Source organism: Sturnira hondurensis, unplaced genomic scaffold (assembly GCF_014824575.4).
Source record: "Sturnira hondurensis isolate 20B ecotype Veracruz unplaced genomic scaffold, ASM1482457v3 Scaffold0001501, whole genome shotgun sequence".
Taxonomy (NCBI): domain Eukaryota; kingdom Metazoa; phylum Chordata; class Mammalia; order Chiroptera; family Phyllostomidae; genus Sturnira; species Sturnira hondurensis.
In genome coordinates, this window is record NW_028074132.1 from 513 (window position 1) to 17,789 (window position 17,277).

Sequence of the window (17,277 nt, forward strand, 5' to 3'; positions counted from 1 at the left end):
GAGGTCTTAGGTGTGCTTCACCCTGGCCTCTATGAGATCCCAGAGCCTGGTTCCAACCTCTGGAGAACGTCCAGAGCAGTGCAGAGACGGAAGACATAGGATGAAGAACCAAGCTACTGAGGAGGATAGGAAGAGGGTGAGGGATGTGAACAACCACCAGCTCTGCCTTCGGTGCCTGAGAAGAAAACCCATTAGATTTCTCCTAACCCCGGCCCTTCTGGACTCTGTCCTCCCACCCTTCAACTATGCAGAACAAAAAGAAAGTACTGGGATTTCAAGTGTATTTAACCAATTGAGCACATCGTGAAACCTGCAGTTGGGTGGATGGGGACCTTTAAGTTGGACTGCATTTCCTGGGCACTGTCATGGGCTCAGTCTTAGAAAATCCATGTCAAAGGAATTGAATGCCTCAGATTGGCTCTGCTGCCCAGGGATGCCAAAAATCTATATCTAAGGATCAGGTCAGTGTGGGATGAGGAGACAGAAAAAAGAAGCTGATTTGCATGGAGGCCCCTCCCTCCTCTGAGGCAGGATGACAGAATAAGAGAGGTGTGGGTGAGCCAGGCCCAGGTTTGGGGGCCCAGAAGGCAACATTCTTGGACAGATCTCCACCATGGCCTGGACTCTGCTCCTTCTCACCCTCCTCACTCAGGGCTCAGGTGAGACCTCCAGGACAGGGACCATGGGGACATCTGGGCTCCTTCTTTGTACTGCTCTGCTCTCCTGGGCTAGCACTGAACTGAGCTCTGAGTGTGTTTTTCCTCTTTTCAGGTTCCTGGGCCCAGGCTTCTCTGATTCAGCCTTCCTCGGTGTCTGGGTCTCCTGGACAGTCAGTCACCATCTCCTGTGCTGGAAGCAGCAGTGATGTTGGGTATCATAATTATGTCTCCTGGTACCAACAACAGCCGGGCATGGCCCCGAAACTCCTGATTTATAGGGACAGCAGTAGGCCCTCAGGGATCCCTGCTCGTTTCTCTGGCAGCAAATCTGGCAACACGGCCTCCCTGACCATCTCTGGGCTCCAGGCTGAGGACGAGGCTGATTATTACTGTGCTTCATACAGGAACCCTAACAGTGTTCCACAGTGGTGCAACTTCATGGGGAAGTGAGACCAAAACCTCCTTTGAACTCACTCAAGTCCCTTTAATCAGGCTTTCATTAACTCAGGCTTCATTTCTTTCTTCTTTGTTACTATTTTATTTTTAAATAATTGCAAACTTAAAATTTTAAAGATAATATAAAGAAATCTTATATAATCTTTTTACTGATTTACGACATGTTAACCCTTTACCGTATTTGATTTTCATTATAGTTCACTATTTTTCATCTCAGTATATATATGCATATGTGTGTGTGTAAGGATAGGTATATGCACATATGTAATGTACATATGTAATACATGCACACACACATAACATTCATTTTCTGAGTTATTAAGCTGTATCCGCTAGCACCTCATTTTAATATCCATTTTTCTAGAATTCACATCCCTTAATATACAGCATTTCAAGATGTATAACCATGTCCTTTCTATCATATTCACGAGTATCTGCACACATGGCACTCTAACTCCAGGATGTTTTCATCCCCCTCAGTGTAATACCTCATCCGTTAAGGTCTCTCCCATCTCCCTCTTCTTTCATCCCCTCCCAACAAGTCACTTACTTTCTGTCTCTCAGGGTTTGTCTATTCCGGACATGGCACACAAGTGGGATCACACACTACCTGGTCTTTTGTGTTTGATTTTCTCTGTTTACCAAAGTGTTTTCAAGGTTCCTTCAGGTTGAAGTGTGTATCAGGACTTCATCCTTTGTCCTGGCTGAATAATACTGCATTGTATGGATAGGTCTCATTTCATTTATTCATTAATCAATTGATGGGCTCCCATCAGTTGATCTGTCTCTTCTGCCACAACCCAAGGGCAGAGGGATCCTTTTGGGACCTAGGGCACGTAAAACCCAAGGTATACATCACTTCACATGAGGAAATAAAAATATAATACTATCAGGGAGATCTATAGGCGGCAGCCAAAGCTTCATTTTTCTTTCATTTTTCCAGCCTTCTTGTAAGGAATTCCTGCTGAGGAGCATTTTTCTTTCTTCCTACCTGTTTCTTGAGCATGTCCGGGATGAAGCAGAGAGGGCTGGCAGGGGCCTGGGCCTCAGCTTCAACTGAGCAAGGGGGGCTCGTCTTTCTCCCGGCTGTTTCTTTCTCTTTCCCAGTGCCCAGTGTTCTAGGTGACTTTCCACCACCTCCAAAAGGCTAAAAGGACGAGTGTTTCACCTTCCACTCACAGTTTGTTGTAAAAAACTTTGTCCCTGTCTACATTTGTTCTGAGCTCTTCTCTATGGAGCTAAGGAAAGGAAAAAATTTCAGGTATGTTTTAGCTCACTTTTCTAAATTCCTTTTGCTATTGTATGCATCATTCCCAAAGAAGAGTGTGTGAGATGAATATTCACAGTTTAAGAAAGAATAATAAATAGGAACCCCCTCAACCCACCCAAAGCATATCCATCTCTCCCATTCCCCAAAGAGCCACTGTGCTGGCTTTGGTGTTAATCCCGGTATTGCTTTTCTTTTCATTCCTTCCCTGTACCTTTCTCGCTCTATGTCCACAAATGACGTAGATTTGAAACAGCCCACCATGTGACTTTCTTCTCATTGGAATGGGATCTTCCCAAAATGGTTTCTGGTTCTACAGGGAAGAGATATTTGGTGAGCCTCTCTCCTATTCCTCTGGAGTTCTCACTGAAGTCTAATTTCCTCGGCTATCTAAATACCTTTTTAGCTAGACTTCACATTATGATGATCACTAAGAATTAACTATCTGTGCAAGATTTTGTTGGGCTTCTGATGGGCACTGGGTTTAAGTTCAAGAAGACCTGGTAGATGGCCATCCTCACTCTCTGGGTTTTAGTCCCGGAAGTCGCACTGTGCCCAGTGGGCCCTCACTCCTGTGTAAGCCAGAATGTTGGTCACTTTATCCACTAACTCAGTCTTTCTCACAACACTTCAATTTTTCAAAATTCTTTTTCATTATATTCTTTAGTTCCCAGAAACTGGTAATTACCTCCATGCTTTAATCCCATATGACACAAAGAATGATTTAGATTGACCCTGGAGCCACTCACTGGTCAGAGCACCAACAGGAAGGGGCGTCTTCTCTTGAAGGCAGAGAATACAGCCCTGAGTCACAGCCCAGCATTGGTCCAATTCAGGACAGAGGGTGCAGTGCCTGTAGGGTGTATCTTGTGGAGGCAACAAATAGGAAGTGGGGGAGCTGAGTTCTGGTCTTTATCTTTGGAGCGATCCAGCACTTGCCCGCCAAACGTAAAACAGGACCCGTTTTTTAAATGAATATTCTACATGTGAGTAGGAGGTCAGGTCGCCACCAGTGCTCCTCCTGTATGTCTGATTCTGAGGTGGTGCAACCATTTCCTTTTCAGGGGGTAGTTAGGTGTTTTGTATTGTGCAGTACATAGAAAACCAGTAGGTAGATGTTGAGTAAACAGGATTACTCCCCATAGGACATTTCTGGAAATACCATCTCTCTGTGTATCTGTTTTCTTCATACAGGAAACAATTTGCAGATATGGCGACCCACATTTTCTCAAGTAATACAATTTCTCTCTCTCTCTTAATTAAAATTTTGGATGAGTTTTTGTCTAACTTAGTAAAAATGTGCCAGATAATCTTCAGTAGAAGAGATTTCAATGCTTCAGTGTCCTCACTGTAAAATCACCCCCCAGGCGGCATCATCAGCGTAACCAGATGATCGATACTCAGATTCCCACTCAACTGCCTGCAGATTTCAGCATTGGGTGTCATGTGTTTCCACAGCATTTTTCCACATATTTTACTTTTCTTAAGAAATTGTGTATATGCAGAGAAACATCAGGTTGAATTTGTACAGACAGATAAGTGAATTGAGGTTAATTGTGTATATGTTTCATTTATATACATTGATGTAATTGATTAACAGGGATTTTTTTCTATTTGTTCTTTTCCTCCCAATTGATGGCACTTTGTTTCTTTTAACTGTTTCATGCCTTAATGTGTGGGCATATGTGTCCAGGATATTTCAAATGAAATTGGACACCTGTAGCTTGGAATGAGGATCCTCAATTTGCAGTAATAGGACATGGAACAGAGGTCAACGTGGATCCTCACAAAGGTCAGACATTTGCCTCTTGCAGAAAATGACTGAACACTAGCCATGTCCACAGGGGGCCCCGCCATGGTGATTCTAAGAGACAAAAAGATTCAGACTTCTGGTCTCTGGTCCAGGCATGCATGCCACGGACCAGAGAATCCTTAGTGGATTTTTGAGCAGGTCATTGATTTATTATCTCTCTCAAATTACACACATTATTGTCTAAACTAGTGTAAAAAGTAATGCAGGATCTAAATGTTGAAAAAACACAAGCAATAGTCACAGAACTGAAAATATCACTTCCCCCAAACATCCTTGTCCTTCTCCCTCCATTCCAGGAGCCAAATTTCAGCCTCTCCCATCCTTAGCCATGAAGTCCCTTCCCTTGTTCAGCTGGAAATGTCTGTCATAAGATATTAACAGTGATGCCAAAATAGGTTTCTCTGAACATCCACACACCATAGAATACCTGTCCATTTCCTGAGGGGGCATTTTTATTCTGGGAGGATCAATTAGCTGTAATTGGAGCCCTAGCACCAAACCAGTGTAACTCCAGACACCCCTTAGGTTAAGCACCTCTCTGTCGACGAACAGACTTTGCCTCAGGAAGGCACAGAGCTCCCACGTCAGTGGTCAGTGTGCAGTACGTGGGCGAGACAAGGAACATCGCCGGTCCCATTGGAAAGACTGACTTATCCAGAGGTCCCGGAGCTTGTGCCCTTAGAACAATCCTGACCCAAGGTCCCTTCTTCTTGATCCTTTCATCTTGGAGTCCATGTCCTGCTTCCTATTGCATTATTCTGAATCCTATTGAGCTCTGTCTCCTGCAAGCAGTATTTCTCCTGTTAACATTTTGAGGAGCCAATTGGCCTCTTGTCAGTTCATTTTTCTTATGCCACCCTCCTGCTGGGGTTGATTTTGTTGTCTGTTCAATGTATTGATAGTAGGTGTAGGAGCAGAGCAGGGATTTCCAGCTCCCACTCAGGTGCCTTCCCTGGAACATGTCACACTGTCTATGGCTACCAGAGGGTGGTGAGGGTCTGGACATGGGGAAGGGCCTCGCTGTGGTTTAGCCTGACCTGTATGAAGTCCTAGGAGCTGTGTCCCCCTGAGCATCTCTAAAGGGACGTGGGGGTACGGTCCCAAATCTGTTACACCGCAGTAAATTCTATCTTTATACAAGGTTCAGTAAGTGCACTCCAGGGCTCACACTCAGGACACAGCCAATGCACAGGCAGGGCACAGAGCTGTGCATCAGAAGCCATCCCAGGAGAAGGGCCAGGGAGGTGTGAAGGAAAATGACAAGTGCCCAGCTTTGCCTGTTGTCCCTGGAAACTGAGCATGAATCTCTCCCATCCTGCCTTCCTCCCTATCCTCAGCTTCATCCTCAGAGCAAGAAGCTGAAGTCCTAAGATTCCTCAGTGGGGAACCAAGTGATCCTTGCAATAGAAAAGAAAGGGAGACCCAAGATTGTCTTCATTCCTGGGCTCTGTCACAGGCTCAGCTTATCCAGATGAAGAATGTGCAGATCAATGGCCTTTAATCCCTCAGCTGAGCTCTCTGACCACTGTGCAGAATATCTAGAATCAAGGGCTGGGTCTGAGGAGCCTAGGGACAGGCAGGTGCAGGCAGCAGATTTGCATGAAGGCCCCTCCCTTCTCTGAGGCAGGGGGAAGGGATAAGAGAGGTCTGGGGGAGCCAGGACGAAGTTTGGGGGCTCAGAGGCAGTGTTCTTGGAGCATCTCTGCTATGGCCTGGACTCTGCTCCTCCTCACCCTCCTCACTCAGGGCTCAGGTGAGGCCTCCAGGGAAGGGGTCCCAGGGGCATCTGGGCTGATCCTTCATCTCCTATTTTAGTCTCACCTGGGCCCCAGCACTGAACTTACCTGAGTGTGCTTTTGCTCTTTTCAGGTTCCTGGGCCCAGGCTGCCCTGACTCAACCTCCCTCAGTGTCCGGGACTCTGGGACAGTCTGTCACCATTTCCTGTGCTGGAAGCAGTAAAGACATTGGGCGTTATAATTATGTCTCCTGGTATCAACAGCGCCCAGGAACAGCCCCCACACTTCTGATTAATTATGTAAATACTCTGTCCTCCGGGATCCCTGATCGCTTCTCTGGCTTCAAGACAGGAAACACAGCCTTCTTGATCATCTCTGGGCTCCAGTCTGAGGACGAGGCTGATTATCACTGTTTTTCATATGTGGGCAGTGGTACTTACCACGGTGGTGCAAGTTCATGGGGAAGTGAGACCAGAATCTGCCCTCCCCTTTCAGGATCCCTCCTCATTCTGAAGATACTTCCTCCCCCTGAGCCAACGGGGTCATGCACCATGGCCTGGGGTTCCCTTTGTTCTCATCTTCTCTGCTGCCATGAACTTCAGAGAAAAACACACTGTCTGAATGTATTTTCACGGTGTCATATTGGCTTCCTCTTGTCCTGTGTCCCCAGAGGCACATCCCTCTCTTCATTGTCAGAGGCAGAGTGAAGCACAAGCCTGCCTGGTGCACCTTCTGCTGTTTTCAGGGAAATCTGACTTTAAATTTCTCCACCAACTCAGCTACTCACCACCCTGGATTCAGTTCTCCAGGGATGTAACAGTGATTGAAATAAACCTAGTATACCAATCAGGTGGTATCGACAGAACAGACTGTACTAACAAACTCAAAGAAGATTCTTACGTTAAAAGTTTCTTTATAAGTATTTTATATACGCAAGCAGGTGCAGCTTCTGCCTAACCAAGCAATGACCCCGAAAACAAGAAATTGGGTGAGTGTCAGCAACAAACATCAGAACCCATGGGGACGCTGCCCCACACGTCCCCTTCCCAGATATCAGAAGTCAAGCTGCAGATGGGGCTTTGACACCACATGAGGATTTCCACAGGAGGTGACACTGAACCCACAGGAGAGAAACTGGATGCACATCACCAGGAATTTCTTAGTCCCCGTCTCCCCACAGTTGCCCTATGAAAACTAGCCAGGACTTCTGAAAGGCTAAAATGACTTTTGAAACGAGAGTCCCTCATCTTCCAGGTTGCTGCCACCTGAATAAAACTACTTTCTCTTACATCAGCTGCCCTCTCAAGTACTGACTTTCGAAGCAGAGGGCAGCTGGACCTGCATTCGGTTACAAAATGACTGTCATATTCAACTCTGCATTCTTCAATGTTCTAGTCACAATAGTTCCCTGTGGGGGTCATTGTTCTGCAGGTGTATTCCCAAAGCAACAGCACCTGAGAGAATGTCTGCACATTGTTGAGAGAAGGAAGATAAGCAGAACAGATTTTCCTTCTCATTATCCCTCATCTTTGACTGAGCTTGGGGCTGAGCTCGGAGAATGGGACTGGATGACTCCGTGGTCTCTAAGAGTCTCCTTGCCCCTCGCTCCTGCCCTGCCCCCACCCAGAACCCTGAACCCCGGTCTGGGACACAGCCCCATTCATACACTGCCTTCTCATTCAAATGAGCTCTTTTTTAAATGGGCTCTTTTTTCCACAAGGGAAGAAACAGCAGGCTGTTCTCAGTTCTTCCAGGACCTTCCTGTGTGTCCTGCTTCTTTGGGGAACCTGCCAGATTGCTACCTGACTCCCGCTTCTCATGAACTCCGAAGTACACCTATTCCTACATATCTACGCAGGATTCTGTTGAATTCCTTTGAAAACAGCCTTAAATTCTAGAATGCCTGATAGGATGACCATGTCTTCCCAGTTCTAGAACTTTCCCAGACTCTACAGTGTCAGTCTAGGCACTGGCCTCATTCTTGGGCAAACCAGAATAGATGTTCATCTTCCCTAATAACTTTTTCATAATGTTTTTCATCTTCAGTTATGTTCCAATCTTGTCCCAGTTACCTTCTTTTACTCCCCGCCCCCACAGTAAATGACCAGCACATCAATCATCTAAGCAGCTGAGTCACCAAACAGTGGGCAAGGGCCTATGTTCACAGAATCTGAACATCTCAACTCATGGCCCCTGGTCTGTTTCAAGCTGGTCAGAGGCAGCACCCGTCCAAAGGTCATGTGTCTCTGCAGAGGAAGCCTGTAGGCAGTGGCAGGGCCATTGGGGTTTTCACCTGTGCCTGTGAGTCATCAGAGCTCCACAGGTGTGGTAGGGTTCCTGGGCATCTTCACAAAGTGAAGACAACCTGTGGAACGGGAGGATGTTTGCAAACCATGTATTCCACAAGGGGCTAATATCTAAAATATGTCAGAAAAATACATTTCTAGTGTGTTTATGGCCAGAGGTAGGCTTGGACTTGAAGCCAGTCTCTCAGGGAATGAAAGGCCCCACCCTCCCATGCAAACTGTGAATTGTGGGGACACTGTCTCCTTGATGTTTGTGTTTCAAAGATCTGTGGCTCAGGTCCGAGAGAAAGACACCCCTGGTTGTTAAACCACATAGGGGCTTCTTTAGTTATTTTGTAGATTTACATACAATTTGAAGAGGAGGGGAAAGAACTTACAACACAAGTTTTCTAAACTAAATGCCAAAAAACAGGAGAGGATGGCTTCCCTTCCTCTTTGACTAGGGAACACCCTTCCTCATAAGGTTTTTATTTATTATCACACAGTCAGATCATATTTAGAAAAGAATTCATTTGGGGGGAGTCATGTAGTAGGCATCCAGGCATCACTGTAGTCTCATCTTTGAGTCTCTGAATGATTCCACACTGAGGGCCATCGTTCCTGCTTCTCCCCTGCTGTGTGGACGTGCCCTGGACCTGCAGAGTGAGGGACAGCAAGGAAGGACAGACTGTGCTTCATCAGAACAGCAGGAGGTGAGGCTTTGCCCTTGAGCTTGGCTCTTTCTCTTTCTTTTCCAGTTACTTTGTTCAAGGATTCCTCTTAAATTTGTTGCCATATACTCCAAAAAGCCCACAAGGGCAATTCTTTCACTTTTTCTTGTGTTTGCTCATGGGCACATTTTCAACTTCTGCATTTATTCTGCCTCTCTGTTGTAGGTAGGAGAAAAAAAAAGCATTCGGGTGCATTTTCCTTTTATGTTTCTAAATTTCTCTTATTGTGAGCATATCATACCTGAAGAAGGGTGTGTGAAGTGATGATGAACGATTTAGAAAGAACAACAAATGGAAGCTACATCTACCCCACGCTTCCCCTACTCACGCAGGATACGTGCATCTATCCGACCCACAGTGACTAGTGTCCTGCCTTGGTGTTAATCCCCTCTTTGCTGTTCTCCATATTCTTTCCACCTAGTTATCATCCTCAAACAATTTGCACCTTAGAAAGCAACACTTTAGCTGATGGAGAAAAAGGACAATGTGTTTATGAGATGGGGCCCTGGGAGGGCCATTAACCTTGACAGAGGCTCAGGGTCAATGTTGGGGGAGCTTCCCTGGGAGTTTACGTGATCCCTTCCTGAAGATGACACTCAAAGCCCAGAAGGGAGAGAAGGGGACTCGGAATTGGGCACATGGCCTTCCTGAGTAATGGGCAGGCACTGGGTCTGCAGCAGGAATATTGTCAGACGTTTTCTGCTGCCTGACTCAGCACATTTTCCCAGCACAGTTTGCCATCGCTCCTCTGGGCAGGGAGAGAGAGATTTAGCAATTGCTGATGAGGACATTAGTGCACGACTCATGTTGAGATGAACTTAGTTCCCACCAGAAAGTGCAAATAAGAGTCCAGGCCGAACACACAAACCATTCAGGACAGTCCCCTTGGTGTCAACTCTGTGGGGATGTTAGCTTCCTCAGGGATGAGCTTTGGAGTGTGTTGAGGAAGAGTCTGGAACAAGACTGTCTCCAGAGGGAGGCCGTCAAAGGGTGCAACATCTCTAAAGCTCAAGGCTTCTCATTAGGATACCCACAGCCTCTACAAGTCTTGGACCCCTCTCAGCCTGAGTCATTCCCTTTTCCTTTTGTTGAGAAAGAGCTGGTCAGGGGAGGGGCTGGTGTACTGTGTCCCATTAGCCTTAATGCCAGTGGGGAGAGGGTCTGGAAGTTTTTCTGCTTTTGTGACAACATCCACTCACTCTAATTTTTGTTTTCCTTGTGGCCATCACTTCGACATTCACAACCCAAGGAGGATTCTCAGGGAGTAAAATTCCATGGTTGGTATTTTACTAATGAATGAAGGAATAGTTACAGAAGCCAAAGAAGGGTCTTGAAAAAGTTCCCTAGAACGAAGAATTGGGTGAATTTGCCTTGTGGCAGTTTTTTTCTTTCCTTTCTGTTTCCTTTTCTCTCTATTCCTATCTTTTTTCCTTTCCTTCTTGTTCGTTTTTCTTGTGCTTGGGTTTTGTTGAGTTTCTGGATTATAGTTTTCCTTCTATTCCTCTGTGTGTCTCTTCAATTTTGTATGTTTTAGGCACTTCAAGTTTAAGTTCACAGATACCTTTAGATTTCATTACTTCATTTTTTTCTACATTTTACATTGAACAGTTTCCTTTGCGATGACTTAGAGGTCTCTAGTCTTTTGTTTTCCAGTCTTTAGTCAATTCCATAGAGTGTAGTTCCTTTGTTTTTGTTTGCTATTTTTGTTTCCTTATATTTTGCACTTCTCAGCTGAGATGTTCTATATCTCTGCTCGTTTCCAGAGGGTTTCCCCCTTAGTTCTTTCATCAGCTTTTAAATAGCTGTTTTAAAGTGTTTGGGGAAAAGTCCAGGATACCTGTCATAGCGGGGGTAGCATGTGGTCAATGTCTTTTTTACTCAGTCCAGATTATCTTCATGATACATGTGTAATTATGAATTCTATCCCACATATATCCACTGTTACATTATGTTATGAATCAGTGTGTGTCTTCTTTCAAAAGTTGATTCTTTCTGATCACCCTTTTTACGTGGTTCGGTTCAGGTTGACTGTTCCCAATAGCATGTACCACTTTTCTAAAAGCTTCCTCACTCATTCTAACTGTGGTTTTACTCTCTTTCATCACTTGGACACCGCAGCCAACTGAGAACTCAACCAATATCTCAGGTAAGAGTTCCCGCAACCTTGGGATTGGGCGTTGACAAGCCTATGTCGGGTAACACATGTGCATCATATTCCTGACTCTTCTTTTTCTCTATCCTGTAACCATTGTCCTTGTTTTCTCATGTGTTTGAATTCTTCCAACACAGTGTTGCTTGTGTTTTGTGGAGGAAGGAATGGACCTTTGTGTTCACTCACTTTTAGTTCAGAATCTTAATCTGCTCCTGCCCAGGTGTGTGGTCTCCATTCTCTATGTTCCCCCGGGATCCTGAGATGCACAGGGGAGCAGCTCTTGCTCCTGTGGAAGCAGGTCACCTGAGGTGCCAAAACGGTGACACCATGTCACAGCACCACGTCAGGCAGAGGCAGAAGTGGCCTTAAGATTTGAGGTTGTGTTATGAGAGATGTGGGAGGAGAGAGAGGGAGGAGGGGGAGAGGGAGAGAAGTGCTATCACTGACTTTGCAGGAAATAAACTTCTGTGGCTGACATTTCACTAACAACTGAATAGTTACTGAAGCATAAGGAGGACTCTAGAAGGGTTTCTACAAAAACAAGGAGTGGACTCGGTGGTCCCTGCTTTGTTCTATTTCATGGTTCATGTGCAGGGCTTGGGTGAGCTTTCTGAATCTATAGGTTCATATCTTTTAAAAAACTTTGAGTGTTTTGGCCATGAGATGTTCTCCTGCTATTTCTTCAACTTTGGAGACTCCATTTACATGTTTACGAATTCTCTTGTTATCTTACATCTCACCAGTAATTCTTTTAATATAATAATCTGTGTTTATTTTGAATAATCTCTGTTGAAAAGCTATGCTCTCATAGTTATAGAAGACTATCTGTGATGGAGAAATGCCATTCCTGCCATCTAGTGTAGTTTTCACTTTTAATGGGTTCATTTGTTATCTTTATTATTTTCTGTTTCTTGACTAAGGGTTTCCATTTTCATCCATTGCAGGAGGCTTTTCTCTACTTAAGCCATCACTGTGGCAAGAGTTTAGATTTTCAGTCTTCTGTCATGTGAGTCCAACATGTGAATCATTTCTGAGCTATCATCTGTTGATTGTCTTTTCTACACTTGTGGATGTCCTCTTCCTCTATGTCTAGTAATTTAGGATTCTCTTCTGGATCTATCTTATATTATGCAATGAAACTGTGGATCTTGTTAAATGTTTTGTTGACTTTTTTATTTTAGAAGATAATCTGCCCTTTGTGTTTTGCCGACAAGTTCCTCCCAAATGTCCGTGTTGGGTGTTCATATGTCCATTCAATTTTAAGTCTCACCAGCACTACATGGATCCACAAACACTTTGCCCCACCCAGGGGACTTCATTGAAACTAGGCAGCCAGGTGCCTCTTAATTCTGCTCCAAAATTTGTCTTTGCTGTTTTCGGTCCAGTCCACACAAGCACACTTCAGAGGTGGGACCAGAATTTCAGGAGCCATTGAGAAGGGTGTTTTCTCAGGCTTTTTCTTACCATTTTCTTTCCATTCCCCGGATCCTACTCTTAGCTCCTCCTGCCCTTAACTAAGACCTTGCCCTTGTTGTACTTTTGAACATGTCTGTCACTTGTCACATACAGTGACACCTAAAGAGTTTCCTCAGAATGGTCCCACTCTATAAAACTCTTCTCCCACTTCCTGAGTGGACATTTCTGTTTCCATTCTGGGTAGAATATGTCAGGCCTGATTGGGGTCTGTACCCCAAACCCACCTTTTCCCCGAAAAGCCTATCATGTCTGTGTGAATGGAAGAGATGTCCCTTCAGGAAGGGTCAGAGCTGGGGTGAAGTTGTTTCAATGTGGGGGGATGGAAGTTTCTTACTCCCTGTGACAGACAGACACTCCCTGAGGGGAGGTCCCTGAAATGGGGCCCTTGGATTAATCCTGACCCCATTTTCCTTTTCACAACTCCTCAAACACTGGACTTCCATGCTTGCTGTTTATTGCATTATTTTCAGTCCTAGTGAACTTACACTTCTCCTTTCTGGAATATTTTTTCCTCATTTCAAGAAGGCAATTGATCAGTCTTCTCTTCTTCTACCCTTCTAGATGGGGTTGGGACTATCTCATGTCCGATGTTTCCTCAGCCCCGAGAGGTCTGTGACCAGGTCAACGGGACCAGCACGATGGTCCCATTGGGTAGGTCTGGACCACCAGGGATTGCAGCTAACACATTTTGTTCTAGAAGAAGCTGGTGATGAAGTGACAGGACAGTAAACAGGACCAGGAGTGTTAAAGAACAACCTTCAACTAAGTTCATTTGAAGATCTGATTAGCTTTATTACATGATTCATATATTGACCTGTGTCCTGCCCAGTAGGGGGAGAGCTTTCTCTATCTCTATCCTGCTCCAGGAAGAGCTTTCCAAAGAGCATCCCAAGTGGACATTTTTTATAGGCAGAAAGTGGGTGGGACTAAGAATTAAAAGGAATAAAGTATTTCAAAAAAGGACATTTTCCCTTCGAGGAAGGCAGGGTTTTCATCATGCAGGTGACCTGACCACTGCTGGCCTAGAAATGCCAGACTACTAAGTTTGAAGTCCCATCCCTGGGGCAGCTGAAACTGCAATTAAGGTAGACATTAAGTTTTGGTTCGGTGATACACGTTAGCAAAAAGGACTCCATTTTGGCCAGTTATTTTGTTTTTAACACTCAGAATCAAGGGGCTTGGTGCTGAGTTGAGATGAAAACTAAGGAGCCTGGGCTGTGAGCAGAGCAGGGAGGGGTTTTCAGCAGCCTTCCTGGTATACTCTACCGCCTTGAGGTTTGTCACTCCAATGTTAGCCACCAGGTGGCAGCAAAGCCCAGATGTTTGGAGTTCTTTGCTGTGCTTTACCCTGGCAGGTATTAGGTCCCAGAGCCTGGTTCCAACTGAAGTCCTCCAGAGGGAGAATTCAGAAGTAGAGTGTCCCCAATCTGTACTGCAAGACAGAAGCATAAATGTCCCCAGGTCTCAGCCTCAGAGCAGTGCAGAGACGGAACAGGTAGAATGAAGAACCAAGCTACTGAGGAGGATAGGAAGGGGGTGAGGGATGTGAACAACCACCAGCTCTGCCTTTGGTTCCTGAGAAGAAAACCCATTAGATTTCTCCTAACCCCAGCCCTTCTGGACCCTGTCCTCAGCCTTCAACTATGCTGAGCAAAAATAAAGTACTGAGGTTTCCAGTGTATTTAGCCAATCGAGCACATCGTGAAACCTGCAGTTGGGTGGATGGGCACGTTTTAAGTTCGAGTGCATTTTCTGGGCACTGTCATGGCTGAATGCCTTAGATTGGCTCTGCTCCCCAGGATGCGAAATATCTAGAACCAAGGATCAGGTCAGAGTGGGATGAGGAGACAGAAAAAAGAAGCTGATTTGCATGGAGGCCCCTCCCTCTTCTGAGGCAGGATGACAGAATAAGAAAGGTGTGGGGGAGCTAGGCCCAGGATTGGGGGCCCAGAAGGCAACCTTCTTGGGGGATCTCCACCATGGCCTGGACTCTGCTCCTTCTCACCCTCCTCACTCAGGGCTCAGGTGAGACCTCCAGGACAGGGACCATGGGGACATCTGGGCTCCTTCTTTGTACTGCTCTGCTCTCCTGGGCCAGCACTGAACTGAGCTCTGAGTGTGTTTTTCCTCTTTTCAGATTCCTGGGCCCAGGCTTCTCTGATTCAGCCTTCCTCAGTGTCTGGGTCTCCTGGACAATCAGTCACCATCTCCTGTGCTGGAAGCAGCAGTGATGTTGGGTATGGTTATGTCTCCTGGTACCAACAACAACTGGGCATGGCCCCGAAACTCCTGATATATGATACCAGCAGTAGGCCCTCAGGGATCCCTGCTCGCTTCTCTGGCAGCAAGTCTGGCAACACGGCCTCCCTGACCATCTCTGGGCTCCAGGCTGAGGACGAGGCTGATTATTACTGTGCTTCATATACAAGAAGTAGCACTGTCCACAGTGGTTCGAATTCATGGGGAAGTGAGACCAAAACCCGCCCTGCACTCACAGGCTCCCTCCTCACTCTGCAGATGCTGCCTCATCCCTGTGCAGGGAGCTCATGCAGCAGGGCCTGGAGACTCCTTTGATACCCATTGACATCTCCTCTCCCAAAGCTTCAAAAATGCAGGGTTTCTTTCACATGTTCAGAATTCTCCCACTTTACACCTGACAGAGTCAGCTCTTTCTTTCACATGTTCTCTTCTCACACATGAAATCCAAAGGAATTTCTCTCTCTGGTTTGTGCCTTTGTATGTGTTTCTTGGACCCAGTAGGGGACTCATTCCAAACCCTTCATTGTAACAGCCACTGGGAGCCCCACCCTCTGCTTCTTGTGTAGTTTTCCCACAAAACTCTGGAAAAGTGTCATTTAAGTCTCTTAATTTCCTACACCATTGCAGACTGGCATGGACTGAGTTCTCCACAATGGTGTTGGAATGAGAACAAAGAAGTTTTTCTTTTCTTCCTACATTCTTTCCTCCCTCCTTACCTTTCTCAATTCCTTTCTTCCCTTCCTCCATAAGTCTGTCTTTTCTTGCTCCGAGTATTCCCAATAATGAGAAAGGTTTCATGTGGAAATTTAAGTGAAAGATTCTACCTCTCTCAGAATCACCCCTCCTCTCAGACTCCTGAGTGATTCTCCTAGAAGCAGCACTGCACAAGAAATGTCTTCCCATTACGAAAGGATCTTTCCTAACGGCTATTTGGTTCTTCAAGACATATCTTGGGCCCAGGCTGGTGTAGCTCAGTGGATATACTGCTGGCTTGTGAACTGAAGATTTGTCGGTTCGATTCCCAGAGTATGCGCTGGCCAGGTTCCATGTTGGTGGTGTGTAAGAGGCAACCTCACATTGATGTTTCTCTCCTTCTCTTTCTCTGTCGCTTCCCCTCTATCTAAATATGAATAAATGAAAAGTCATTTAAAAAAACAGAAAAAGATATATCTTGGATGTGGCTTTCCAGACTGTGTGATTTTCATGATGTTCCAGCTTGTTTGTATCTGTGATCCTGGTTGCAATGAGTCACAAAGCACAAACACACATACCTCAGGCCCAGAAATCACTGACCATTGAATGAGCTGAGCTTAGGAGCCAGAAGATGCCCTGCAGTGACCTCATCATCCCAGGTTGTGAAAATTCTCTCACTTCAGCCTTGACAGCTCCAGCTCTTGAAATGGACCTCTATCTTCACCAAATCAAAGTGGGTGGTCATCCTACCTGAAGTCACATCTTTCTTATAATGTTCTCTTTTGAACTTACTTGTTCAGAATTTTTCTAGTTACTCCTTTCTTTCCTCATTAAGAGTCAGTACCTTCATGCTTTAATCATCCAGTCTGCCACGGTGACACAGATGGACCCATCCCCAGCTGGGTCACAGCACAGTGGGAAGGGGTCTCTGCTATTGGAGATGCAGGATCAGGTTCTGAGTCACAATTCTGTGTCTGTGTAATGATGGTAACAGGGTGAGTGGGTTGATAGGGTGCGTGTGTGACAAAGTCCTTGTGCTGAACACCAGTAGAGAGCAGAGTGACAACTGCCCTGATGATCCTCCCCGGCAACTTGGGCATGTCTTTCTCTCTGAATTTGATAGCAACACCAGTATTTTATAATTTATGTCAATGTACATAGGGTGTAAGAGCTCCCATTATCCCTTCCAGTGTTTCTCATCTAAGGTGGGACCCCAATTTCTCTTTTACAATTAAGTCACTAAGGGGATAAGAAGGGGATTACAAGGAGAGCCAGTAGCTAGATGTGTGTTGAGTGAACAGCATCTCTCTAACATGATTTCCCTGGAGCAACAACGCTGCTTGTTTCTTGTGTATTTAGAATGAATACTAAAGGGACAGACCCCTTAATTATCTCAGATAAGGCAACAGAATACCTGTTTGTCTTTTCAGATGCAGATGGAAATGCTCATTTTTGATGGAAGAGATTAAACATGCTCTTCACGGTACTATGGTCAATATATTCGTATATATTTTTCTCCTAGATGTGGTCACAGATGCAGCAGCACAGGGCAATGACCTTTCGTGGGTCCACACTGTGTCTGTGTCAGGTGCCACACTTTTACCCTCTATCTCTTTGAAATATTTAATCTTTTATATTGCAATTTTAAAAATCTTCAGCTGAGGATATTTTTTTAATAGATTTGAGAGAGAGAGTGAGGATGAGAGAGAAGTATCGATCAGACGCTTCCTGCCCACACCAGACCAGGGA

At 45.5% G+C, this 17,277-nt stretch overlaps 2 gene segments (V, D, J or C); both read left to right on the forward strand.

The window, feature by feature from the left end:
* Positions 1-575: 575 nt before the first annotated feature.
* On the forward strand, positions 576-1,109 carry LOC118974562 (immunoglobulin lambda variable 2-23-like). The segment is given in 2 exon segments: positions 576-659; positions 772-1,109. Coding segments are annotated over 2 exon segments (384 nt in total).
* Positions 1,110-14,555: 13,446 nt separating this feature from the next.
* On the forward strand, positions 14,556-15,150 carry LOC118974584 (immunoglobulin lambda variable 2-14-like). The segment is given in 2 exon segments: positions 14,556-14,601; positions 14,714-15,150. Coding segments are annotated over 2 exon segments (483 nt in total).
* Positions 15,151-17,277: the final 2,127 nt, after the last annotated feature.